Source organism: Citrus clementina, unplaced genomic scaffold, assembly GCF_000493195.1.
Source record: "Citrus clementina cultivar Clemenules unplaced genomic scaffold, Citrus_clementina_v1.0 scaffold_2, whole genome shotgun sequence".
Lineage (NCBI taxonomy): Eukaryota > Viridiplantae > Streptophyta > Magnoliopsida > Sapindales > Rutaceae > Citrus > Citrus x clementina.
The window spans coordinates 8,509,937-8,536,420 of record NW_006262688.1 but is presented as its reverse complement, the minus strand read 5'-3'; the positions used below and the strand labels follow the sequence as shown (position 1 = coordinate 8,536,420).

Below are 26,484 nucleotides of genomic sequence, written 5' to 3'. Positions count from 1 at the left end.
GAAATAAAATATTTCAAATATCAAAATTAATTTTTAATTTTTAATTTTTAAAAATTAATTTTGATCTTTCCAAAAATAATTTCAATAGGATCCTAAGATTTAATTAAAAAATATTAAAATTAGAAAAACGAAATTAAGTTAAAAAAAAAAAGAGTTAGAAAGACGTACCTTTTTTTTTTTTTTTTAAATATAGAAAGACGTACCAAATTACAAAAATACCAAACGGGTAATGGCGATTTCCAGCACCTGCGATAAGTGATTATTATTGTTATAAAGGACCCAAAGCTCACTGCAATCGCCCCAACAAGAAATAGTAGGCACTGTTAAATAATCATAATTGTTATTGAAATATTTAACGGTTTCTTCTTCACCAACCATGGGTTCAGGTCCCTAAAACTTTACAAAAATCTTTTGCGTTTTATTGTTGTTTATTGAATTTGTATACATGCAATTACATAAATTCGTTTTGGAATTTTGCAGATGCGGATATGGAGGATTATGGGTTTGAATACTCAGATGAGGAGCCTGAAGAGCAGGATGTCGACATCGAGAATCAATATTACAACTCCAAAGGTTCTTTTCTTTTCTTTTTTCTTTTTTCAAATGTCTAAAATTTCTGAATGTGATTTTATTTTCCGAAGGGTATTCGATTGGTCGTTGTTTTTGAGGGATTATCTTGTATATGTATGTATAAAATATAATTATATATTTTTTTTATTGTTTTTAGCTTTAAGTTAGGGCCTTGACATTGTGTATGGAACTCTCCATGATATACTAATTTTACAATTTTTACTTGCATTAGTAGATTTTGCAATTCCAATTCCATTTATGAATATCCTTGATGTTTTTTTGTTGATATTCTTTTGTTTCAATTGGCTATTGAGATGATTAGAGATGTTTTACCTGTCATACACTCCCTTGTTTTTGTTTTCGTGACATATACGTACTTATTGTCTTTGCTTGTGGTAATCAACACTTGGGTTCTGTATTTAATGTGAAAAAAGTGGATAAATTTTCAGAATATTAGAGATCTCTCAATGGCGTGTCTTTCTTAAGAAATAAAAAGGGGCTATGTTTCCACATTTGAGTTATGAAAAAGAAATATCCTGGCTTGAATTTCTGTAGAAAAAGAGGCCCAAAGAGGTGCCAAAAATGAAATTCACCCCACTAGCTAAACGGCTGTTCTCTTTCTTATCTTCGAAGTTTTCCTTTCCTCCCAAATGACCCAAAAATAGCAAGGCCAGACTTTTAAAGCAATATGTCGTTCATTCCCCTTGATCTAGATTTCAAGCTCCTTTTTTGTTTTTGGTGAGAGAAGTTTATTGGAACTCATCATTTACATCCGTCAAAGGTAGAACCCAAATGATGGAAGTCTGACTATATATTCTTTGATTATCTTTTCTCTCTGCTTTACGGTCTTTTAACTAAATAAGAGTTTAATTCCAACCAAATTCTATTGTTTACATGAAATCGTTTTGTCTGATGGCTCTACTAGAAGGAACAACCTCTCTTAACATCTTATTGGATTATGTGGTTTCTTTTTCTGTAATCTGGTACTTAGTGTATTCCAGCTGAAATGATTTTCCTTTATGCACTGCAATTTTGCCAAAATTCTAGGATAGAGACATGCTCGTATCATCTCTATCCTAGAATTGAACCGAATAGTTGATTATTATTATTATTATTATTTTTTTGTTTTTTCCTCGCAAAACCCTTCCTGAACATGTTGTATCAAAGATCATTTTATCATATTAGGTAGCTAGGAATACTGTTCTTAGTTTCTTTCAGCTACTCTGTTTGTGTGTGTGTGTTATTTTCTTAATTTGTTCACAAGTAGCATTTATTGACCTCAACTGTTAATTATTCTTTCAAGTTCAGTTCTCTTTCCATCTCTTTATCACACAGAGATGTGGATATATATATTTTTTCTTTTCTCGGATGAGTTCACTGTTTCACGAGTTCTTTGTTCTATTCTTGAAAAAGGTTTGGTTGAAACGGATCCAGAAGGGGCACTTGCTGGTTTTGCTGAAGTAGTTGCCATGGAACCTGAGAAGGCTGAGTGGTGAGTTCATATTTGCTGCTGAATGAAGTTAGGGTTTTATTACTTGCTAAAGATGGAGAATTCTCTTGTTGTTGTAATATAGAAAAACCAAACCATAGGAGTCATCCTAAAACCAACAAGGTGGTAAAGTATCCACATGTGAATTCAAATTCTATATGTTATACTCATTTTGTATGGTAATATCTGCTTGCCTGTTTTGAGCATTGTCAGTCAGATTAATCTCTCCGTTGGATTGTTGGTGGAGTGGGGTGGTGGTTATATTTGTTCTATTTAATTTTTTCTTTACTCTATTTCCATTTTATCCTCTGAGAATTTTACATTTGACTTAAGGCTTTGAGCCTCCTCTTTTCTAAAAATTAATTAGTTGTACCTTCTGCTTGTTTCCAGGGGATTCAAAGCACTGAAGCAAACTGTAAAGCTCTATTATCGGCTAGGGAAGTATAAAGAAATGATGGATGCTTATAGGGAGATGTTAACATATATCAAATCTGCAGTGACACGAAACTACAGTGAGAAGTGCATAAACAACATAATGGATTTTGTTTCTGGATCTGCAAGTCAGAATTTCAGTCTCCTGCAAGAATTTTATCAGACCACTTTGAAGGCTCTTGAAGAGGCTAAGAATGAGGTCAGAATGTTTTTCTGATCTTTCGGCATCACAATGGTGTTTTTCCTATCAATATGTGATTTATTCTCTATTGTTTTACAGAGGCTTTGGTTCAAGACGAATCTTAAGCTTTGCAAAATCTGGTTCGATATGGGTGAATATGGGCGAATGAGTAAGGTATCATTTATTAAATACCATTTGGAATCCTGATTTTTCTGATTTATACTGTTGCTTATGAGAATAACATGTTACAAACAACCAGATTTTGAAGGAACTTCATAAATCTTGTCAAAGAGAAGATGGGACAGATGATCAAAAGAAAGGAAGTCAACTTCTGGAGGTCTATGCAATCGAGATTCAAATGTACACTGAAACCAAAAATAACAAGAAGCTAAAGGTAAGGGTTTTATCACATTTGCATGTGCCTTCATATTTGTAATGCTTAACAATACTTTGATCTCTGTTGTGCTAGGTTTAAGATTTTTCAATCCTTGGTTGTGCTTTAGTCTTGAGCAGATGTTGTGTGATTTACTTATAGCATGCCTATGCTCACACATGAACTTGTTCATGTAAATCTTGTGCATTTTGGAACCGTATAACATTCTATTTCTTCATTTCAATGTTAAACCTTGATGATAGAAATATATTCTTCTATCTTAATTTCACTTATCATTCCTATGTATTAGTAGAATTATAAATGAGCACTAAAAGGTGGTTGAATAGGATATTCTATATCTGAGTATTCTTGACTATTGTTTTATGTAACCGTATGTGGCTAATTCAATGATATTGGAAAGGAATCAAAGTTTAATATTTGATAGAGTATTCAATCCCAAAATTTAGGCTATTAGGTAGAAGACTGTCCAACAAAGTAGTGATATCAAAACCAATATTTTGTTGATGTGAGATTCTCCAACAAAGTAGCGATATGAAAAATTAAAAGAGAGATCTGACATGTGGAGTATAACAGTAGAAGTAATTATTTAATGCCTTGAACATTGACAAGCTAAGATGCCATTATCAAAGAATTGGTCTGTTAAGATGATGGAGGGTAAACTAGGTTATTGAGGAGTTATATTTTATCTTTTTTATTATGGTATCACTTTTTTAATTTTAGCTCGTGAGTCATATTTTGTTACTTCTTTGTTTCGATTTATTTTTCCAAGTAATTTTCTTATTTCAGTTGACAATGTTTTCTAGTTGAAGTAGATTTCTATTTTCGATTTTGATTAGGTCTTTGGCCGCTACAAGTAGGGCTTTATGTCATTTTCGGTTGGAGTCATGATCGTAGACTATTGAATTATTGAATAAAAGAATTCATTTCCTCCTTTTTTTTCTTTTTGTTCTCCCCATTCTATCTGTATTTCTCTATTGGTTTTTAATTTTTAAATCACTTGTGGAGGTTTGAAGGAAATGATGGTCAAAGATATGCTAAAACAGATAAAGAAATGAGCCAGAAACGGGCCTAGCTCTTATACCATAATAGAAAACCAAACTTAAAAGTTTAAGTGAGTGGATTTAAGTGCTTGAAAGATAAGTTAGTGGATATAAGTGCTTGAAAGATATGTTAGCCGAAATTGACATTGCAAGACTCCCTGGAAGGTGGCAGTCATCTCTGACAAAATTGATCTGCATGTTATAATGTATGAATTTGTTGTTTTTGAATATTCAGTTTGTAAGTGCACAAGCCAATTCTGTTTCAGCAGAAAGTATCCCTGAAATTTCAAAATTTTCTTCAGGAATCAGGAAATTTACCTCTGTATTGCCCTTTTTTTTTTCCATCATACTCTTAACTGCTTGCTTATTAAAGGCATGGTCTTAACGGTTGAAAGAAGATGTTTGACCACATGAGTACAAACGATTCTCTAAGGCTTTTAGAATAGAACTGAAACTTTTATTGTAGAGGTTGATGACGAATTCTGACAGATTTATCAAAGCAACAAAAAGGAATAGACTTCAAATTATTTCCTCAAATTAGAGTGCGAGTGTGGGGCATGGCTTGGAGAAAAACTGCTACAGACTGCTCAAGTTGTGGCATGACTATCCAGGGTCCTAGCTATTGGACTGATAGAGAAGTATTGTAATGAAAATGGCATCTGTTTGGTTATCAAAATTAGGATATGCCAATAGTAAACTATTTAAAAGGCAATTCTTACTATGGATGAGTGCATAAAGCTGGGAGAAGATAAGTTTCAAAAACATGATGCAGAAAGATGCTGTGGTTTATCAGGTTGTATGCAAGACTGTGACTTTATTGATATTGTTGTGTTATTTTGCGTGAACTATGTTTCCACTGCAGTTAATGTTTTCATGCCCCAACACTTGTTTTGTGAGTTTTATCATATTTTGATGCACTTCATGTTTCTAGAATATTTACTCCATTAGTGATTACCAGATCACCATTATAATACAACCAGTTTCTGTTAATGTTTGTGATGATTTGTTGAAGAGCTCAAAGACTTCCTTTCATAATTCGTTGTCATCGTTTTTCCACAATTATGGTAGTCAATGGTGTCTATTTGCCATTTTGGTTGAGCAGTTTTTGACCTAACAAATTAAATGCAGCAATTATACCAGAAAGCTCTTGCTATCAAGTCAGCCATACCACATCCAAGGATCATGGGAATAATTCGTGAATGTGGTGGGAAGATGCACATGGCAGAACGTCAATGGGCAGATGCAGCAACTGATTTCTTTGAAGCATTTAAGAACTATGACGAAGCAGGGAACCAGAGGCGTATTCAATGCTTGAAGTATGGCTTCTATCTCCATCTCTTATTTTTAATATCAATTTATTTTTATACCTATATTTTCTCACTCGCATTATCTGTCTCTTTGTGTTCGGTTTCTAAGCATGAAAGGCTAAGGTGAGGTTTTTTACAGATGACTTGATTAAATAACCCCAAGGGATGATCAGGTTCAAATCTCTTGATTTTTTTTTTTTTATATTACTCTGAAAAAAAAAATTGCTAATATTGGTAAAATAAAGAAAATACATCTGAGACAAGATGTCCACAAAGGAACCACTTGGAGCCACTTTCTGGGGATATTATATCTCACTAGTTGCTTGATTGCTTAGGCTACATTTTAATACTATGGAAGGTATCTAAAACTAATCCATGAATTCTACGTATTAATCATGACCTTTTTTTTCTTTTCTTTTTTTTTAATAAGACCTTAAAAATCTTCAACCCACGACGCCCCCTTCCATTTTTTTTGAAATTTAATTTTACGAAAGAGAAAAGATTTAAAAAAAAAAAAAAGAGCTGGGAACTCTGTTAGGAATCTGAAAAATTGCATAGCAAGTCTTTGAGGGCGTCAGGACATGTGATGTATTACCATGTGCCTGAACGACTTGTTTTGGCATCCAAATGTCACCATCCCACCTTTATTTGTGGGAGTGGCCTGGTACATGTCTATTGGAGTAGGTTTTCATACAGTAACACCTAATTTCTTGAAATTATTTGATGCATAGTTAAAAGCTCTTTTATTTTTTTTTTCTTTTTTGGTGCTTTGGTTCTATACTTCCTCAACTACATCGTCCTCTACTAAATTGAATTTCCAGATTTGGAAAAATTTAAGCACTTATATAAAATCAGTTTTATACACTCTTATATGTCCAACCTTGAAAATTTGAATTGTCATAAATATCCTCTGTTTACCCCAAAAGCAATTCTTCTTTTGTTACTTTGAGCTGTACAGCTTTTATTCTTGTACACTCAGTTTGTTGTTGAATGCTTTACCTTTGTATCTCTCAATTTCTATTTAGAAATAATAATTAATCATAGTCTCCTCATTCTAACTGCTTTTCGCTTAATAGGTATCTGGTTCTGGCGAATATGCTGATGGAATCTCAAGTGAATCCATTTGATGGACAAGAGGCAAAGCCGTAAGTGACTTATGAGAGATACAACAGTTCTAAGTTTAGCTTATGGTTCTCTCTCTCTCTCTCTCTCTCTCTCTCACACACACACACTCATATATATCTGATTGCTTTTCTGCAGATATAAGAATGATCCTGAGATTCTGGCTATGACAAATCTGATCGCAGCATACCAAAGAAATGAGATAATAGAGTTTGAAAAAATCCTCAAGGTAAAATTACCATCCCAAATGTTGTAAATGTGCTTTTACATGAATTTTAAGGGCTACCACCCCGAGCATTCCCTTCACGGTCTCCCAGTTTTGTTCCTTGTGGGGATTTTTCAGAGCAACAGAAAGACTATCATGGATGATCCATTTATTCGGAATTACATTGAAGATCTGTTGAAGAATGTCAGGACTCAAGTCTTGCTTAAGCTTATCAAGCCCTACACAAGGATCCGGATCCCCTTCATATCTAAGGTGTGGACTATGTTCATAAGAAAAGTTGTTACCTATCTAAACTTGCTTCTATAGTGTTCTTTCATTATCATTCTTACTGTTGTGTTGTAAACTTGCTTACGCTCTGGTGTACTTAAAGAGTATCATCTCATTTCTATCTGGACTTGCTGAACATGTCTGATGACAGGAGCTCAATGTGCCAGAAAAAGATGTTGAGCAGTTGTTGGTTTCACTTATTCTGGATAATCGAATTGACGGACATATTGATCAAGTGAACCGGCTATTAGAGCGAGGAGACAGGTCAGCATATCTGACTTTTCTTCTATTAAAAAAAAATGCATATTTTAACTTGCTCATATCTAGTGTCTGAACTGGGATAATTGACTTGCTCTCGCAGGTCAAAGGGAATGAAGAAGTATACTGCCATAGACAAATGGAACTCGCAGCTAAGGTCTCTGTATCAAACTGTCAGCAATCGAGTGTCTTGAGTACATAGATATATGTGGGATGGTAGCAAAAGGTGCTTGATTGGAATTTTGTAGTATTTTGTTGATGAGTCGGCGGAAAGTTGCTACTGGTTTTTGGCATTATGTTGTTCAGGAATATACTTCTAGTATAATCTTTTTTTTTTTTTTTAATTGGTTAGCACACTGAATCTTAAAAGTGCTTATCTTCATCTCTTGAATTATCTATATGTACGAATGAAGAAAGAAAAGGAGAGATAACCAGCGGCGATGATATGGCGTGAATGCCCTGACTGAGAGTTGTGGTACAAACTCCAAAGCATGGTAGCGGCCTTTGATTCATTTCCAAGCAGCCGACAAATTAAAACGTTCCCAAGATATTAACGCAGAAACCGCAAGGGTCTGTCTCTTTGGGTTGCAAATTCATGGGATTGAGTTAAAACTTTGGGTTACAAATGGAACCCAATACCCGCCTCCGTGTTCTCAGTTTGAATGTGTTCATTTCATGCACTCTGATATACAGAATTATGAATCATCGATCGTGGCTTGATCATGGCCCTGGGCCGGTGAGCCGTGAGCAGTTTGCATATTGAAGGTTATTTAGGTGCCGCGGGCGAGGCAGAGGCACTATGGCAGTCCAGGCTCAACAAAAGAGTTTGTTTCTATCGTAATCGTAGTTCTTCAAGCCTACTGTTATGTACCTCTTGAGTCAGATGATATTTTATCTTCTCCTAAATGGATTAGCGACAAGTCACCCAATTCTCTCAAATCTCAATTTAGATGATCTGTCGACAAAATTTTCACACGCAAGAGACAATCAATTATTCTTGGAATTATTTGTGATAAATCGATATTGTTTGATTCTCCGAAAATAATAATAATAATAATAATAATAATAATAATAAACGTGTGATATGATTTATTAAAGCGCTATAGCCGCACAATTTTTTTTTACTATTATTATATTCTAAGATAAATTAACCTATTGAATTTTTTGATTTGGTACTGCGAGATTACATTAACATGTTATTGGAGACTATCACAGCAAGATGTGAGAGGACGCTAAATCAATGAAACTACAATATCACGAAAATTTTTTAATTGCATAAAACATCAAAACCCCCCAAGTTAACGAACTTGCAAAACGGATATGTTTATCATAAAGAGATTCGTTGTTCCTGACCTTGCTTGACCTTCATTGTTCGCTATAAAAAAAATTCAGTTTGGTTTGAATTTTTTCAAATTTAGTTCGATTTTTTTTAAAAAAAAAAGAAGATCCGACCAATAAAAATTGATATTATTTGAATTTTTCAGTTCGATTCTCAATTCAAACTCTTAGAACCAGTGCCAAACAAAAACATTGAAAATATTTTTTAAAGCAAAAAAAATGCCACGTGGCATGAAATTAGAGAAAATAAGAGGTAAGTTCATGTCCTAAAACTATTAAATTATGTAATAGAATAAAATAAATGTACATAAATATGTGAAGAGCGGAACCAAACCAAAAATTTTAGTTATGATTCGATTCTTATTAGTTCTCAAAAGTTCCATATTGAATCAAGCCGTTGCCCACTGCCCAGCCCTACTTTTCAACTACTATAAAACCTTGACCTCCAATTCTCCAACTTCCAACTTCTTAGAATGGTACCAAAAAATGACGTGCCAATGCAAGTGGGAATTCTTTATGATCTCCAAAATTTGGAACCAAAACGAGTAGTTTCAACTACTGTTTTTCGCATTTTGTGTTGGAAGAAAGGTAGTTTATAAAATAGTTTTTTTTTTTTTAACTATGTTCACCATCTGGTGCAAAATTTTAAAGCTTCATCTCTAAAATATGAGTTTGTAGGGAGTAATTTTATTTTTCTAATTTTGGTGTAATGGTTAATTTAAGATAATTTTGATTAAATTAATATATAAAATATATTAGCGACTATCCAATCTAATGACATATCGCACGAAAAACTGATTATTTGTAATCCAACCTAATATTACAATAAATACAAGATAATATTATATCTAATCTTATCCCATTTCATCAATCATTTTAAGTGGGGGTTTCATTAGAACAATAAAAGGGCGCTAATAGTACCGCGGCCCCACCCTCTTTAACAGCAGCCATCCAAGCAGGCCGTATTTGACTCCAAAAAAGATTTGCGCTGGTAAAATTAAAATTTGTCGGGAGTTGTAATTGCAGAAAGTGGTCCTCAAATCAAATTCATGGTCCATATTTTTTCTTAGAAGCATTTTCTCTTACCAGTGAAAGCGAAAGTGCCTTTTAAATAATCACATTCTAAACTCCATTATTGGAATTTAGAAATGATAAAATTAAAATTAAAGAGAGAGAGAGAGAGTTAAAAAGGTGGAAAATTGGTAACCGAAGGCAGAAGAAGTAGCAGTCAAGTTTGTTTTTTAGACAGTGGGGAGAGTGAGTTCTATTACGAGTTATGCTGCGTGTTTTGTCTTGATGCAGTAGAAAACGGGATGAAAAACGAGTCTTCCTGTCTTTTCAACCACGTCAAGAGCCATTTTTTTTGCCAGCTTAGCATCTTTTATCTCCATTCTGTAACCAAAGTTCAAAGTATATCCTCTTTTCTCATTTTAATCATTTTTCTTTATTTTAATGTTTCTTATTGCAATTATTCTATTCGTATCTGTGTTCCATACAGTAGATATAACAAACACGTGACGCCGTTCTTGAGTTTACTTTCAGACTCCTACTAAGATTTCTTCAGTTTCTGGGGGGTCAATTCTTGAAATTGGAAATTCGAGGAGGTGGGTTTCCGCTTTTAATCGAGTTTTTATCTCATATTTTAAGCTTCCGTCACAATTCTTATTTATTTATTTTTTTAATGAATCTTTTTATAGAGCCGGTACGGTTTTTAGACTAACGGAAAAAGATTCTCTTCGAATATTTAATGGCTAAAATAGATTTTTAATTCACGAATTGTATGATAATTCTTTTTCAAAGTTGTTGAATGAAACAAGTTCGAATTCGATCTGAATTCCAGTCCTCTCACTGAATTATTAGTTCAGTTCCGCAGCTGGACATTGTTATCTTGTTAATTTCTCACTAAGTTGGTACAGTTTGTATTCACGGGATCAGGCTTGTTGAGAATGTTCTCTCTTATAGATTAGCTATGCTTCCTCTTTGTGGCATCTATCCTTTGTGTGTTATTAATTGTGAGAGATTTTCATTGTTTGATGTACTCCAAAATGGGGTTTGATGCTCTTTCTTTTCAATTCAAGTGCTGTAGTAGTAAATCTTTTTGTTTTCCATCCTTCCTGTGAAATTCAAAAAGTTTCAAGTAGTTATGCTAAACCTTGTTCTCTTTAATGAGCTTGTATTTTTACCGACTTTGGCAATTGGATTCTTTTTAATGAACTTGCATATGCCAGTTACGACTATGTAAATCCTCTGGAACTTTCTTTTTATTTAGAAATTATGAAGTTTTAAGTGTGGACATCCCAATTTCGAGTCTTTTGACATTATTTTCCATTGTTTCCTCTCCCAGTCGCTCTACTTCTCATTTCCTTATAGCTCGGAATTGAATTTATTTTGAAAGTTTGTAATTCACACATTTCATTTTGCATAGAATCTGTGTAATTGGAGGACAGATTTATTTCAGATCTCAGTTTTCTAGGCATCGCAGTTGACAAATCTCACAGACTCCTGCCTATTTTAGCACTTGTATTATCATGCTTATTAATTTTATATTTGCTAAGTTGTATAAATGTAACTTGTTCTAGGACTTCATCAATTTCTTGTGTTACCATTTGGGGAAGAGTTTAAAGCCTGCAGAACATTCAGTAGAAGAAGGCACAGCTTGTAAATCGAACATGAGTCAACCTAAAATTAAACGCCGAGTGGGTAAATATGAGGTGGGGAGAACAATTGGTGAGGGTTCATTTGCAAAAGTTAAGTTTGCAAGGAATTCTGAGACTGGCGAACCTGTTGCTCTTAAGATTCTTGATAAAGAGAAGGTTCTCAAGCACAAGATGGCTGAACAGGTTCTGTATATTTTTTTATATCTTTAATTCACTTTTTTCCTCTGCTTTAATTTCTATTCTCACACTCTAGCTCATTGCAAATATGGTTCTATTGTTTGTATGTAACAAGTTTCTAGTCCCCATCCTTATTAGTCTGGAAAACTTCTTTCACAAGATTCCATACGTGTTTTAGGAGACATTGTTTGACTTCTGGGATCGGTCTTAATGGTTCTATTTTCTTAGGAAATGGATTTCCATTGTTAGTTCGATTGGGAAGCTTTCTTTAACTGTCATGAAAGAATATTGTTTCAAGATTTATCGAAATACTTAGATGCTTTCTGCATACTTTTACAGATCAAGCGGGAAGTTGCAACAATGAAATTGGTTAAGCATCCAAATGTTGTGCGATTATATGAGGTCTCTCTCTCTCTCTCTCTCTCTTCTCTCTTCCCCCCACACGCACACATATTTCACTAACATTTTTGCTTGTTAATTACAATTTTAGTCTACCTTCAATGTTCATATGTCATTCTGTACCATTTTGTATTACTGTTTTTAAACAGATTCTGTTCAACGCAAGTGCCTGGGCTCAATTTGATATCATGTTTATCAGATGTCATTTTATTTTAATTTTTTACTTATTGCAAATTTGATATAAGTTGTAGAAGATAGAATATAAAAGTAATAGGTGTGAGATTAGATGTTACAGATGTGGAATGCGAAATTTTATGGGCCCAAATTAGAACATGAAAAGGTACTGTATTTAGATGTTAAGTTCATATATCAAGTTATTTGTTGAATAATTATATTTGATTTCAGGTGATGGGAAGCAAGACTAAAATATTTATTGTCTTGGAGTTCGTCACAGGGGGAGAGTTGTTTGACAAAATTGTGAGTCAGCGAATTCTTGGCCAATGTTATTCATGTACTAGTTTTGCCTCTATCTATTTATGAGGTTCAACATCATTTCTGTATTATCGTTTCACTTATTGGATGTTTGGACCATTCCCATATAACTTAAGATACTTGTTAGCCATCGTGGCAGCTAAGTCCTGCATAAAGTTGAGCTATTACATAAAGGGCTGACATTTTTTCATCGTCCATGAATTCTTTTACACTGCATAACATGATATATTTATTGGATTGTGAAGGTAAATCATGGACGGATGAAGGAAGATGAGGCACGGAGATACTTTCAGCAGCTTATTAATGCTGTTGATTATTGCCATAGCAGGGGTGTCTACCACAGAGACTTGAAGGTATTTAAGTCCTGTAAAGATGGGTATTACTGTCTTCGTTTGGCTTTGTTTTTAGGTAAATCTGTTATGCTGTATTGGAAAAAGATTTTTTTTTTCCTTACTTTTCATGGTCTCTATTGCAGCCAGAAAATCTATTGTTGGATGCTTATGGAAACCTAAAAGTGTCTGATTTTGGATTGAGTGCTTTGTCACAACAAGTCAGGGTAATTATGGTTATGACTTCTGAAAGTGCAAGCTTTTTTTCCCCCTCTGCTGTTCTCTCTTCTTGATCATTATTTTTGATTTATTTGATATTAAATGTCTTGGCATGTAAAATTTTTCAGTCAAGGTATAATTGATTTTGAGCAGATAGGCAAAAGACATGAAGATAGAATGGGGTGTGAATTGCACACAGATAAATATAAATCTTTTGTAGTTTAAAGGCGACTTAAAAATCAATAAATATCTAAGACTTAGGGGCTAGTATGCGAGTCCCCGACCCACCTTCTTTACTCTCCTTCCCCTCAGGAAAAACAAAAAGAATCCCATACCACATTTTAGAATTACTAAGTGGAAGACCATGCCTGATTAGTGATTTTTTTTTTTTAACCTTTGAAAATATGGGATATATTACTGATTTTCAAAAGTAATTTGGCAGGATGATGGTCTTCTTCACACTACTTGTGGAACTCCTAATTATGTTGCTCCCGAGGTGTGTGTAACACTGATCTATTAACCCATATTTTTTCAACCATGTATTTAAAACCATTGGTGGTTTGGCCTCAAGTAATTTATTATTTTCATGTTTAGGTTCTTAATGATAGAGGCTACGATGGCTCAACCGCTGACTTGTGGTCTTGTGGAGTGATACTATTTGTATTACTTGCAGGGTACTTGCCTTTCGATGATTCTAATCTTATGAACCTGTATAAAAAAGTGAGCATTTCTTGAATTCAATAGCAGTTATCCTATTTTACTCCACTGTTTGGCACTAACTCACTTCTCCCTGTATAGATTTCTGCTGCTGAGTTCACTTGTCCGCCTTGGCTCTCTTTCACTGCCAGGAAATTGATTGCTCGCATCTTGGATCCAAACCCAATGACTGTAAGTATTTATCCTTTTGCTGACAGTCTGTACATGAGATTCTAATTTCTGCATCTCAGGTAGCAAAAGGAAAAGTGTCAAAAAGAATTTCAGCATTTCATATTCTAACTAGCTTACTCTGGCTGTTTAGTTGCAAAAATCTTTATGATATATAGAGGTCAATCAATTCTATGGTTTAACTGGCTAGGCACTGCCCAAAGCTTATTTTCTATAGCATTTTGCATGACCTGATCCTGATGTTTTTTTACTAATATCGAACATATGAACTAAGACATCTTCAACCTGTGCTCCTACTTTGGGCTGTAGGTACCACTGTATCACAAACTTATTTTGCAGATTTTATCTCCAATCTTTTTTTTTCATAAGTAATGACAAATCCACAAGCTCTTGTACAAAATATTTTTGTATAACTAATGTGGCATAACATGACTGATTAAATGAAAACCCCGCATGGCCCACATGATTTATTTTTATTATTTTAAAATTTTCACTCATCCAATCATGTCTGTCGCATCAATTTGTACAAAATTGGTTCCTACAAGAGTTTGTGGCTGTAATAATGCTTTTTTTTTTCCTGATAAATAATTGGCCTCTCGCAATTACTTGACTTATTTTTCTTCTCTGATTTATTTGTTCTGTTGCAGCGTATTACTATACCGGAAATATTGGAAGATGAATGGTTTAAAAAAGATTACAAACCTCCAGTGTTTGAGGAGAAAAAAGATACGAACTTGGATGATGTGGAAGCTGTTTTTAAGGACTCAGAAGTGTGTTGGATGGTTTAGTGAAGTTATTTAATGACTTAAATTGGAATAATTGGAAAATGCCACATACTCATTAAGTTATGTGTTGTTGCTATTGTAATAGGAGCACCATGTGACAGAGCAGAAAGAAGAACAGCCAGCAGCAATGAATGCGTTTGAGTTGATTTCTTTGTCAAAAGGACTGAACCTTGGGAATTTGTTTGATGCAGAACAGGTTTGATGTAAAAATGTTCTTTATATTAAAAGGAAAATGCTTTACAGCTAGTTATCCTCTCTGACTTCCATTGAAGCAAATTAGCAGCTTTGGAAACTCCTTGATTGACTATCAAATGCATGTGAGACTGCAGATTTGTTACATCTTCGAACTATTGACCGTGACATTATAGGATCCTTTATTAATAGATCATGTTCTTTTCCATTGTCGATTACTCTCAGCTAGTCCAGGATAGGTTGACTTATTGAAGCTACACATACAATGGCATTTTATTATATATTGGATTTAGCAGTGGCAAAATTTAGGTTTCATTAACTTATCAGATTTTGGTTTCATTAACTTATCAGATTTTGGTTTGGTATTTTCTATACTTACATGTCGTTGAGTCTTTGGATGTAGGATTTCAAGAGAGAGACAAGGTTCACATCTAGATGTCCTGCTAATGAGATAATTAATAAAATTGAAGAAGCGGCAAAGCCTCTTGGTTTTGATGTTCACAAGAAAAATTACAAGGTTAGAAAATTTCTGAAATTAAGTAGATGAACAAAGAACAAAACTTCAGAATAATTTTGTAAAGCATTACAAAATTGATGGGTTATTGTTATTATTTTTTAACTTTATTTAACTCAGATGAGGCTTGAAAATATGAAAGCTGGTAGAAAGGGAAACCTTAATGTGGCCACGGAGGTATGCGATTGCGAACTTTTATTTAGTTGATGCTTTGACTTTGGCATAGGTTTCCTATGGTTATTTATGTTTGCTTATTGTCAAATAGGTTTTTCAAGTGGCACCTTCTCTTCATATGGTTGAGGTGCGAAAAGCAAAAGGGGACACTTTGGAGTTTCATAAGGTATGATTTTCTTCTTCGATATAGTTTCAGTTTCTTTATTATATTCTCTATATATTTCTTATTTCTTATCACAAGTATCTGATCTAGAGTAGGATTTTCCTTAGTTGGAATAAAAGAGGCTAAAGTTGAAGGAAACAAAACTGTCATTTTGAAGAAGTAAAAGCCTTACATAAAGCCTTCAATTGCATACAATCATGTTTTGAGAATTGAAACCGTTATAGAATAATTTAGCCCAAAATTAAAAAAATGCTGCATCAAATATTACTGAAGCAGCCTAGACGAGGCCCTTTGACCAGAATTGCCATTGGGAAAACAAATGCAAATAGAGATCACATGGGAATCCCTGCCAGAGATAGGAGACAGAGCCCAAACAGACAGGGAAGACAGAAACAAACGAAAACAAAAATCAAAAGTGGGTATTTGACAGAGGATCTGTTGGTCAAACCAGTTTTGATGCCATGTTATGTGACTGCTTGACCTTAAAGCACAAGGGGTTAGGTGAGGGGTGAGGGCCCAGACAGTAGCATAAAGCTTTAACATGAGTGAACCTCGATAAAATGTTTTTCATAAAATCTATACATTATGATTGAACTTCTTGGAATTAATTAACAACTTGCACAACTCCTAGCCTGAGAGTAGAGTAGAGTTTTACAAAATCTGATCTTTCAAGTTTTCATTTTTAAGTTTGTTAGCTATGTCTTTTCATCAATCCCATATTTACATCTGGGGTGAAAGTGAAGCCTAGAGTTGGTGGACGTTTTTTTTTCGATGAGCATGATTTGCAATATTTTGATCAAGAAGCCAAGAATCTTGCCGCTATTTCATTATGATTGAAACATGGTATATTGGCATCTTAACTACCAAAACAACTTGAGAAACCTCAATAAATTCAAACGACTGACCTCACTACCATTTCCTTTCTCCCTTCCCTATGGTTTAAGAATTTCCATTCTTTCTAGATCAACACTTTACCAATGTAATGAATATTTTAGGACCCCATAAGAATTCTAGGTCTGACAGGAAAGCAAAATCAAAATAGTCTCAAAACTCACTTTGATTTTCCATTACTTGTATTCGGTGTTCCCCAGAGAATATGCTTGCAATCCAGACACCCGTTTAAATTATAATAAAGCAAAGAGCATGGTTGCAACCCTATTATGTCATTGACTTAAGAAACCTCGTAAGTTATTACCATACCTTGAATGAGTAAAATGTCCATAATTCATAAATCATGTAAAATGTATTTTAGTAGTTTTCTGTTTGTAATTACTGTATCCCAAATAAATGATTTACTTACTCTTATGCATGCAAAAGAAAATAAATATTGTTATTAATTTCAATAAACTATCTGACACCAACTGTTTCAAGGGCATAAACTGTAATAACAAAACATAAAAACAGTATTTTTATTCTTAAAACGCCATATAGTTAAAAGGTCTACAAAACTTATGGTAGTTCAAAAAAGATTGACCTTATCTCAAGGCCGCCATTTAGTCTGACAACCAATAATATATTTACACTAATGCATCTATTTGATTGATAAAGTTGCTTATGATGCTTATAATCTATTGTTTTCATTGGCCTGAAAATTTCTCTGCAGTTCTATAAAAATCTTTCAACCTGCCTAGAGGATGTTGTTTGGAAAACTGAGGAGGATATGCAGGAAATGAAATAAACTGGTTTGAAGAAAGAGTGATGATACAATCTTTCCTTGATGCTATCTTGTTGCTTTTATATCTTCATTCTTTTACCCTCTTTCTTGTAGATACACGATCAAGGATTCATCAATTGTTTTCCTGTGTTATTATTGTTGGAAAGCATGGATGATTCCCATAGTGGAGGAGCTTTTCTGTCTTGGTAATCCCTTTAGTGACAAATTCTTTATAAATGGAACCATGTATATATTAGGCATGGAAATTATAATTTCAATCTAGGGTTGGCAAAAAAAAAAAAATCCAGCAAGTCCGGTTCGACCAGGCTTTAGCCCAACCTGATGGGCCGGTCCGGTGCTGCTGTTTAAAAAAATAATTTTTTGAAAATTTTTTACTTGATATATCCTTTTCTTAAATATTTAGTTATACCTCTTTTTTTTTTCGTTGTTTTTTTTTTAATATTTAGTTATAACAAACACCAGTATCATACCATACATGTTTTCATTATTTGTATCAGCAAATACATATGTATAGAGCTGCATAAATTTATTTCCATGTTTTGTCTTTAATTATTTTGTTTCCATAGTTGCACTAAAGTGTGAGTAATGATCAACTCTGATGGAAACATACTTTTTGTATAAATTGATGTGCATATTTTGTATAAATTGATGTGCTATAACTGCATTGGTTGAATGAAAATATATTTTATTGAAAAAATTGCTTTAAATCATACTCTATTAGATCAAATACTTTATACACAAAACAATTTTACGATCTCAAAATTCAGGACTTTAATTAAAGTTCAGATTTGAACTGTGGCCTGTGGAGTTGAACCTAAACCACAATTTTGTTGCACATGGAGGGCCAAATAATTAAAGAGAAAAAGAAACAGAAGTCAGTTGGATTGTCAATCCAACAGCTCTGGTCCGGATTTAAAATCAAATCCGGAATCGTGTTTTTCATTATATTTTAAATAAAATGTTGGCTGATGTTCTTGTTAATTGTTATGTCCAATGCCCAATCTAAGGCCATTGAGTTTTGAATGTTTAAGTGGACTCAAGCCATTGACTGTGACTTCTGTTTGTAAGATGATGGTGCGACATATACGTATGAGTTGAAGTGATATTGAACTAAGTTGGTCTATTTACACACCCAAAATCTTTTAAGACCCTTTCTAAATATTTACAAATTTTTGTTGAATTTACATTAAAAAAACACAATATATCTAATTAAACCCATACGTTCAATACATTCTACTGCCAAAACGTCGCGACACAAACATGTTAACATATATCCTTGGCCAAATTTAAACGACCTTGTTACAAAATCCCTTTTATAGATTAAATGCATTTCTTTTTTGGACACACCTTTTCCGTTCTGTGATATTTTTGTCCATTCCAAAATACACAATCAATTAAACGTAAAATTTGTCAAATGGAAAGAAACACAGAATAAAATGTTCCAAGTTGCAGAAGAAATCAAACAAGAGCTTAGAATGCCATTGGGTATACGTATATCACAGTTAAGACCGTATGAAAGAAGATTATTTGACCCCTTTGGTAATTTCAGAAAAAATAAAATTATAACGAGGAAAAGCTTTTCATAAAATAAAAACCAGGGTGAAGTTTTTTGAGAATGTCAAGTTCATTAAGCTTAATTACGTAAAAGCTAGTTAAATTCTTTTAAGATCATAATATTTCAGCACATTCATACATGAACTGGGTAACTACACTACTTTTTAACCTCAAACTGCCAAAAGAGAGAGACCTTAAGGGCGCTTCCTATTGACAATATGCAGCCCAGCATACACCATGCACTCAATCCTTTACCCATCTTGTTTCCCAGCAAACTAACAGAACCTTATCTATCAACACCGCACATTTTGCGCTGTTTTAATTCCAAGAAGGAGAGTTCATTATAAATTTACATAAAGGCGATTCCCAACCGGTTGGTGGAAGAGAAGCAGCAGCAGAAGCAACACAAAGCCTTGATGACAAGATCAAAAGAAAGTGGTCCACTTACATACTCAAACAATCTAGCTCTAACAAGCAGTAAATTGACATCAGAAAGAGGCTGAACTCATTCTTCGAAGTTGATATTTTGGTTCTTGTAAGGAATCAGATGGCAGCATCTTCTCAAATTCCTACAATTATGAAATAAATAATTTTACTGAAGAGTTAAGACTAAAAGTATAAATAATAAAGTCATTCTTAAGGAAATCTATAAATTGCAATTAGTTATTTGTTCATCTTCAGGACATACAGCGTTACCACAGTCAATGAAGCGTATAGACTGTGGGAACTTTGATAAGCACAAACCTACCCAGATACCAGAAATATGAATATCTTGCAACTAGAAAGGCGATGAAAAATTCATAATATGTTTTAAAGCAGCAAATTCAGTCAACACATATTCTTTCATTAGTGCTGTTGAATGAATATAACAAAGAGCATATATGTATGCAAAAAAGAATTCTATTATTTAATCAATAGCTTCACTTCAAGTTTCTTACATGGTCACTGCAACATTGATCTAAATAAACGTGCAGAGAAAAGTGAGAGATTAATAATATAGCTAAGATTTCCTGGAGAAAGGGATCAGACAAGAAACTAAAGATATGAGAATAATATGTACACATTACCAGAAGGAAACCCTAAATCATAAATTTGAAATCCATTCACATTGTTTAGCTCCTCAAATTCCAAACTACTTGATTTAGACTATTTACTAGAGCATATTATATACACCCTCGAATGAACAGAAGAGAAGGAAGAAAAAAACACCTAATACTGAGATGCTTCAATCATCTGTACTTTATATCAAAAGGATTACTTTCAATTTACCCTCCCAGAAGAAATGACATTCCTTAGTTTGCCGACTAATGAATTGACATATCAACACAGCCCCCATTTTCTGTACATTTACATGCTGACTGACACTAACCAGGGAAAGTATAACATCATCTGTATTAATAAAACAAAATTAAAATATAAAAAATAAATTTAAAAGGAAAAAAAAGAAGAAAAGAAGAAAAGAAAAGAACTAAAAATTAAAATGCTAATATATAAAAAGAAAAAGCACAAACTGTTAAAAAGACAAATTGATCCTTAAAAATACTCATATTATCTCTTCATAACTAGGTTAAAAAACTAATAAACAGAAAAACAAATAATTTTATTTCCTTCTCTTTCTCCTCTCTTTTATGTTCTCTCTCCTTTGGAACACCAATTGTCTTGCTTTGTACATCCAATGTTTCGGGCAATTCAAAGCAAGCCCAGACAGACTTTCTTTTCGCACCATGGATCTTTACTAATGATGCATTGTAAAACTATAGATGTCCCAATTAAACTCACCCTTTCAAATAGAGAGATGTTAAAGAAAAGTAGTTGACCTGGAAAAGGTCAAAAACTTAGCAGGCAAAAATTCCATGGTTTCAAACATGGCAAAAATCCCATGGTTCCAAATAAACTGCACAAATAAACCTGAATTATATTATATAAATTCAAAAGAAGAGAATGAACAACAAGGGAGAAATCAGGGATACCTTACTATCGTTTCAAACATGTTAAAAGCATATTAGTGAATTTCTTAATTTATCTGTCACCATGAACATTTAACATACTCCTCTTACAGTCCTGTTAGCTTCTACATCACCATAATTTGCAATACTAGCTTTATCCTATGAATGCAAATCCCAAAACACCCCAAATCCCAAGAATTTACCGACCATAAGTCACAAAGATTAAATACTCTCTAAACTGCTTACTCCAACAGATGAAAGGTGACAACAGAGAATAGACTGCTCCTTAACAATCTTATCCCATCCAAAGAACATCTAATTCCACTGCTCTACTTAGAGGCTTCTTCTTTATTCACTCAAAACACAGAAATCCTTAGCGAACTTTAGTTCAAAACTGGGACATGCCAAAGCCCGATCTTCTTGAAGTATAAAACCATGGCTTTTGTACCAAGTAGGTGAACCCGAGTACTCAAACCCAAACTTTCTAGGAGCAAACCATTGGCCCTACTTTTGAGTTAAAATCTGAGGTCACTTGGAAAACCCCTAAACAAATATGTATTAGCAATAAGATAAAAGATAATACGAAACTATTCTGAATACATTTTAAATTTGAGAAATGCTAAGAAGTTTGTCTTATGTAAAACAATAAAAAAATAAGAATCTAAGTATATTTTTTCATAAGCAGGATATCCGAACTAGAATGAGGTGAAAAATTAGTTACTATTCTTTTTAACTTACCTTATTAATTACATTCTGTATCTTTCCATAGATGAAGACACTGCATCATGTCAGTTCAGCAAATGACATCACTATTGACGAACACCACATTATAGATACTTTGGATACACATTTTAGATACACATTTATTATCGTATGAATCTGACAGGTATATTCATATTTGGACAAAAATAACACTTATAGACAACCTTTTTCTAACATAAAGTCAATGCATTAACTAGATGTAGCACCTTAATCAACCTAAAAATTCACTATCATAAGAAACAAAGAATAGATGAACTGATACAACTATCCCTTCATAGCTTAATTGCTCTGTAATTAATTTCACCATGTCTGAGACTTAAAAACAAAAAAAGATTGAATCTAGCAAGAGGCCAATGTCCAGCTGCAAGCCTAAAAGTATGTGCTTACAGGTATTACTCAAACTACCACATTACAACAATCGTATAGAAACAAAGTAAGTCATCACCTTCGTCTAAAAGATATCTTAGAAAAGTAGCAGTGTATTATATAAGAACTATATGCCTTCATAAATGGAAGCCCTCAAGTTGTCTGGAAAAATAAAAAATAAAAAACAAAAGAATGTATTTTAGTGAGATATCTAACTCAAAATTTTGTGGAGAAACTCTATAACCTAATAAAATACAAAACAACCTGAATAAAATATTAGGTACCTTCTCTTTTTCCTTTTGTCTTGCTGAGTAAAGAAACAAATTAATATCCTTGTTCAACCATACAAACAATCCAATCTAACAATTATTCACTTGTATGATAATTAAGAAATAAACTTCAAAATATGGAAAATAATGATCTGGAATTTAGTTATAAATTTCAGTGTGATTCCTTACAAGCTGAAACCAAAATTTGATGAATCTAATTTGTTCAATTGGATCTCAGCAAGAATATTGTGCTAGCTTCCTGCATAGAATTAAGAAATATAATTACAAAGGCTTCCCTTCTTTCAACCCTCATATGAGGTCAAGAGGTTCACAAGTTTTTCATGCCAGATGGTAGACACTAACAAGTTGAGATGTAAGACATGATATGATGTATCCATTGAGAGAAGCCTCAACTTATGGGGTGCCTTCTCCTTTTCTATTTTTGCTTCTCTATAATTTGTTTCCAGAGATTTAAAAAAATAATAAAATAAAACCTGACTACAATGATAAATGTGCTGTAGAAAAATTTCTAAACGAAATACAATGTCAAATAGTCGCAAGCACTAACATATCACACAATTGATGTGCCTCTCTTAAATCTAATACCTCATATGCTAGCATGTAATATCTTCTTATAGTCCACGTTTTTAAAACTTCTAATAAATGAATTTACACAAAACTCTTTAGTCTCATTAATACGAACATCAATATCATTTAGGTTAACTGAAGAACATCAAAACTCTCATTAGATCACAGTCAAAAGCCCCAGAGATCTGGAACCTGGTCGCTTGTAAGCATAGTACAACTTAGAACAGGAATAATTCATGTTTCCTCATTTTTTATAAGAATCTGGATACTTTGTTAATCATAGAGGAAATTACAAAGAGGTTTATCAGCAGCCCATGATTGACTGTAATCCAAACTCACAGTAGTTTCTCATCACTGAATTCATGTTTCCCTTCCTATAACAGAAACACTAGCATCAAAAATATCATCTTGTCGTTGAGAGGATTTCTTATTTTCTGTTCATGAAATGCAAAGTCGCACTTTTTCTTTTTTGTGGCGGGGTGGGGGGTTTATTTTAAAGTTACCATGAACCTCACCTCATCACACCTAAATGAAACCACTTTCCCACCATTGTTGGGTAGGGGAGTCTCTCTTTGTGAGCAATTTCATCATCTGTATAGATTATCTTTCTAAGAATGCATTCACTGAATCCAGAGTGGTCAAGGATCGCCCTTCCTTAAAATGGAGTTGGCATTTTAGTTTGAGGAGAAATTTGAATGATATAGAAATTCAAGAGTACTCAGCCCTCACAGCTTTACTGGATTCTTTTACCTTTTAAGAACAGATGATGACAGAATTGGAAGATGGATTTCTCTGGCAAGTTCTCTTGCAAGCCATAATTTTCTTGGTTGGTGGAAGACAATTCTATTCATCAATTTGGGATGGCCTGGAAGGCTAATGATCCTCCTAAAATCCAAATTTTTGCTTGGACAGTGGCTCTTGAAATAATAATAGAGAGAAGATTCAGAGGTGAAATCCCAAGGTGTGTCTTTCCCTTTATGGCATGTTTGAGTACAAAGAAACCAGAAACCAGAAACCAGAAACCAAGTTTTTTATTCATTTTGACACTGCATCCTCTTTATGGGCTGGATTATGTGGAAAAGCTAATATTCTTTGGGCAGCTCCAGTCTCTTGTAAGGCATTATTGATGGAGAACATTTTCGCTTTTAGAAAGAAAAGCAGGCCAAAACATTATGGAAGTGTGTAGTCCTAGCTCTCTCATAGGTGATATGGCAAGAAAGAAATAGCTCCATTTTCATAGGGGGAAAAGTGTAAGATATTAATGGGTTATGGGACAGGATTCTTTTCTTTTCTTCTACTTGGGCTCCAGTTTTCAAGGAATTCCAATATACCTCATTATTTTTCGTTCAGCTTGACTGGACGGCAGTCTTGGGTTAATTTTGTTGGTCTGAGTTTGGTATTTTTCCTTCCGCTGTCTCGGGTTTCAGGGTTTTCCTTTTTCAGAGTTTTGTATAGTTTTCAGAGTTCTACTCTATAGGGGAGATTTTAGTTTGTGGACTTCTGATTCACTTTTGTAATGCATTTTTCCTTCTTGTATTCTATAAAGTTTCTCTATTTCCTATCCCCCCCCAGAAAAAAATTACCCACCTATGTTGTTGTGGGGGATTTTTGAACCATTGACCATTTGCTTTCAAGCGACAAAATCAACTAAGTTGTCCCGAAGGGACAAATAAGTCTGAACTTGAAAATTCAATATGTTAAATGAAATTGTCTAGCAGTCATTCGCAGATGCAAAATCTGAGCGTAGGAAGCAGTCATTAGAAGTAGGAAGCACTTCGCAAAAAGCATAAAATATTTTAACAAATAAATTTCAAAAAGAAAAGGCAAACTACTTGCGCACGAATAATGTTAAATGGAGTTTGAAAAATAGACTACACCAGAAACATTGATGAAATTCTTACCTTCTCTTTCTTGAGCTTCAAATTTTCCTCTTCTAATCGTGAAACCTTGCTGACCAGCTCATTATGATAGGCCTGATTATTGCCACCAGGATTAGTTCAGATCATATGTGCAGAAAGGGAGGGGGAAAAAAATTAGTTTGATGATTGTGGACATGTATGCTCCAATAAAAAAATAGTAAGTAACTAATAAGAACAATTATAAGCTACCTGTTTTCTTGCTCGTGAACGTGCAGCAGATTCCCTATTTTTTATCTTCCGCCTAAGCCTCCTTTCAATACTCTTCTCAAATGCATTGTCATCTCTCTTCCGCCGAGGTGTTAATGTCCCAATTGAAGAGGAAGGTGATAAGCTCATCTTTTCGGGAAAACTTTGCATTGTCACCACCCCGACCGTGTCCAAATCCATAGGACTAACAGATGCTTCAGCAAAAAGCCCTGCTTGTACCAAGAAGTCCTCCAAAGTCATTTCTCCTAGTGTAGGTTCCCTCTGATGGCTCTTCATCTCTTGCCCATACCTCTTCTTTTGACCTTGTTGGATTTCATTCCAGACCTGCTCAACCGTTTTACCACTCAAAGCCCTAGCCAATGTCAGGCTGGCCTGACGCTGGAGAGAAGATGACGCTGTGGAGGAATTCTCAATGTCTATCCCTGTGGAATCATTTGCTTCAGTGCTCCAGACACTTTTAAGAAGCTCATCGAGGTTCATGCTACCCAACGGTTTCCCTAAATTTCCTAACTGGTTTTCAACTTCATTGAGAGTGAGACTATACCACGAGTTTTGCCTCACCAAAGAAGGTTGTAAATGAGACTGTTGGCCATTACTTTGAGACCCCATTGTTTGAATCCCCATTCAGCGAAATTTTCAGCTCCACGAACTAATCAAAGATGAAATAAAAATCATAATCATGAAAAGAGAAACATTTTATAATGAATTTATCTGCGCTATATAGACTATAGCCCCCATCCAATCAATCCAAAACCAAACTTAAAATCAACACAAAATCGCTAGAAAACCGACCATACTATCAGCTAAATCTCCGAAAGTGCTTTGATCGACCTCAAGAGCTGGAATAAATGCAATACTAATTTCAAAATAAAATAGAAGCCTTCAATTCTGCAGAGCGGACATTTCAAAATATGAACAAATTGTTCTGCAATTCACTGAACAATATCTTGCGTATACAATAATAATAATAATAATAATAATAATAATAATACCTGGGGGATCTGATCTTGAATCAACAAAAAAGATTCCCTGCTTAGGCAAGCTGCTGCCTGTTGCTGTTACATCTGGATTCCACGTATTACGCGAAGAAACAGAGAGCATCGAATTCGAAAGTGAAACTTACAAATCAAAACGCAAACTGGTCTTTTTCTTAATAATCAAAGTTAAATTTTTATTTTTTAAAATTTATTGGCCGTCGGATTGTATCTTAACAAATCCAACGGCTGGATCATCACCTCGCACCTAAACTTGCCTACGGGAGGTTCAGGATTTATTTCCACCTGTAATTTGCGTAGACCACCCCATCTTTAGAAATTATTTACAAACAATTCATATTATTTTATAAAATTTCAAATAGAGAAAAAGTTTAAGCAGTTATTCATTTAGATCATTTATTTAGTTATTATCAAGGGAAAAGGACACAGAGACCCCTAATGTTTGAATAAGGGACATAAAACCCCTTAATGTTTTAAAAAAGACACTCAGACCCCAATTGACTAACGGAAACCGTTTGTTTTAACAGAAATTATAATTTTAAAGTGCAATTACCATTATACCATTATAGCATATTAAAAACTAATTGTTCATT

At 33.9% G+C, this 26,484-nt stretch overlaps 3 protein-coding genes across 10 annotated transcripts; 2 read left to right on the top strand and 1 right to left on the bottom strand.

Annotated features, from left to right (window-relative positions):
* The first annotated feature begins 222 nt into the window (after nucleotides 1-222).
* Nucleotides 223-8,273, top strand: LOC18051484 (COP9 signalosome complex subunit 2). 2 transcript variants are annotated; one of them, XM_024191155.1, is made up of 12 exons: nucleotides 223-313; nucleotides 481-573; nucleotides 1,984-2,062; nucleotides 2,450-2,690; nucleotides 2,772-2,846; nucleotides 2,932-3,066; nucleotides 5,235-5,422; nucleotides 6,490-6,558; nucleotides 6,674-6,764; nucleotides 6,879-7,013; nucleotides 7,180-7,292; nucleotides 7,390-8,273. In XM_024191155.1, exons 2-12 carry the CDS (start codon nucleotides 489-491, stop codon nucleotides 7,478-7,480), a joined length of 1,302 nt encoding a protein of 433 aa, XP_024046923.1. In that variant the 5' UTR covers nucleotides 223-313; nucleotides 481-488; the 3' UTR covers nucleotides 7,481-8,273. The 2 variants fall into 2 exon arrangements, with proteins under 2 accessions (XP_024046923.1, XP_006446411.1); XM_006446348.2 differs by having other exon boundaries at nucleotides 224-386.
* A 1,402-nt stretch (nucleotides 8,274-9,675) lies between these two features.
* Nucleotides 9,676-17,542, top strand: LOC18051483 (CBL-interacting protein kinase 32). Of its 5 annotated transcripts, none has more exons than XM_024190195.1 (16): nucleotides 9,677-10,034; nucleotides 10,167-10,228; nucleotides 11,204-11,464; nucleotides 11,798-11,860; nucleotides 12,263-12,334; nucleotides 12,595-12,702; nucleotides 12,825-12,905; nucleotides 13,340-13,393; nucleotides 13,492-13,617; nucleotides 13,696-13,785; nucleotides 14,430-14,552; nucleotides 14,653-14,763; nucleotides 15,163-15,276; nucleotides 15,394-15,450; nucleotides 15,539-15,613; nucleotides 17,214-17,542. In XM_024190195.1, the coding sequence occupies exons 3-16, from the start codon at nucleotides 11,294-11,296 to the stop codon at nucleotides 17,286-17,288; spliced, it is 1,320 nt and encodes a 439-aa protein (XP_024045963.1). In that variant the 5' UTR covers nucleotides 9,677-10,034; nucleotides 10,167-10,228; nucleotides 11,204-11,293; the 3' UTR covers nucleotides 17,289-17,542. The 5 variants fall into 5 exon arrangements, with proteins under 5 accessions (XP_024045965.1, XP_024045963.1, XP_006446409.1 ...); XM_006446346.2 differs by having other exon boundaries at nucleotides 10,126-10,228; XM_006446345.2 differs by having other exon boundaries at nucleotides 10,123-10,228.
* Nucleotides 17,543-18,979: 1,437 nt separating this feature from the next.
* LOC18051482 (ABSCISIC ACID-INSENSITIVE 5-like protein 2) lies at nucleotides 18,980-26,040 on the bottom strand. Of its 3 annotated transcripts, none has more exons than XM_024190351.1 (5): nucleotides 25,889-26,039; nucleotides 25,689-25,784; nucleotides 24,879-25,545; nucleotides 24,672-24,743; nucleotides 18,980-19,408 (listed from the first exon to the last, which is right to left on the bottom strand). In XM_024190351.1, the coding sequence occupies exons 3-5, from the start codon at nucleotides 25,518-25,520 to the stop codon at nucleotides 19,328-19,330; spliced, it is 795 nt and encodes a 264-aa protein (XP_024046119.1). In that variant the 5' UTR covers nucleotides 25,521-25,545; nucleotides 25,689-25,784; nucleotides 25,889-26,039; the 3' UTR covers nucleotides 18,980-19,327. The 3 variants fall into 3 exon arrangements, with proteins under 3 accessions (XP_024046119.1, XP_006446403.2, XP_024046120.1); XM_024190352.1 differs by lacking the exon at nucleotides 25,689-25,784 and adding an exon at nucleotides 22,372-22,441 and having other exon boundaries at nucleotides 19,321-19,408; nucleotides 25,889-26,040; XM_006446340.2 differs by lacking the exon at nucleotides 25,689-25,784.
* Nucleotides 26,041-26,484: the final 444 nt, after the last annotated feature.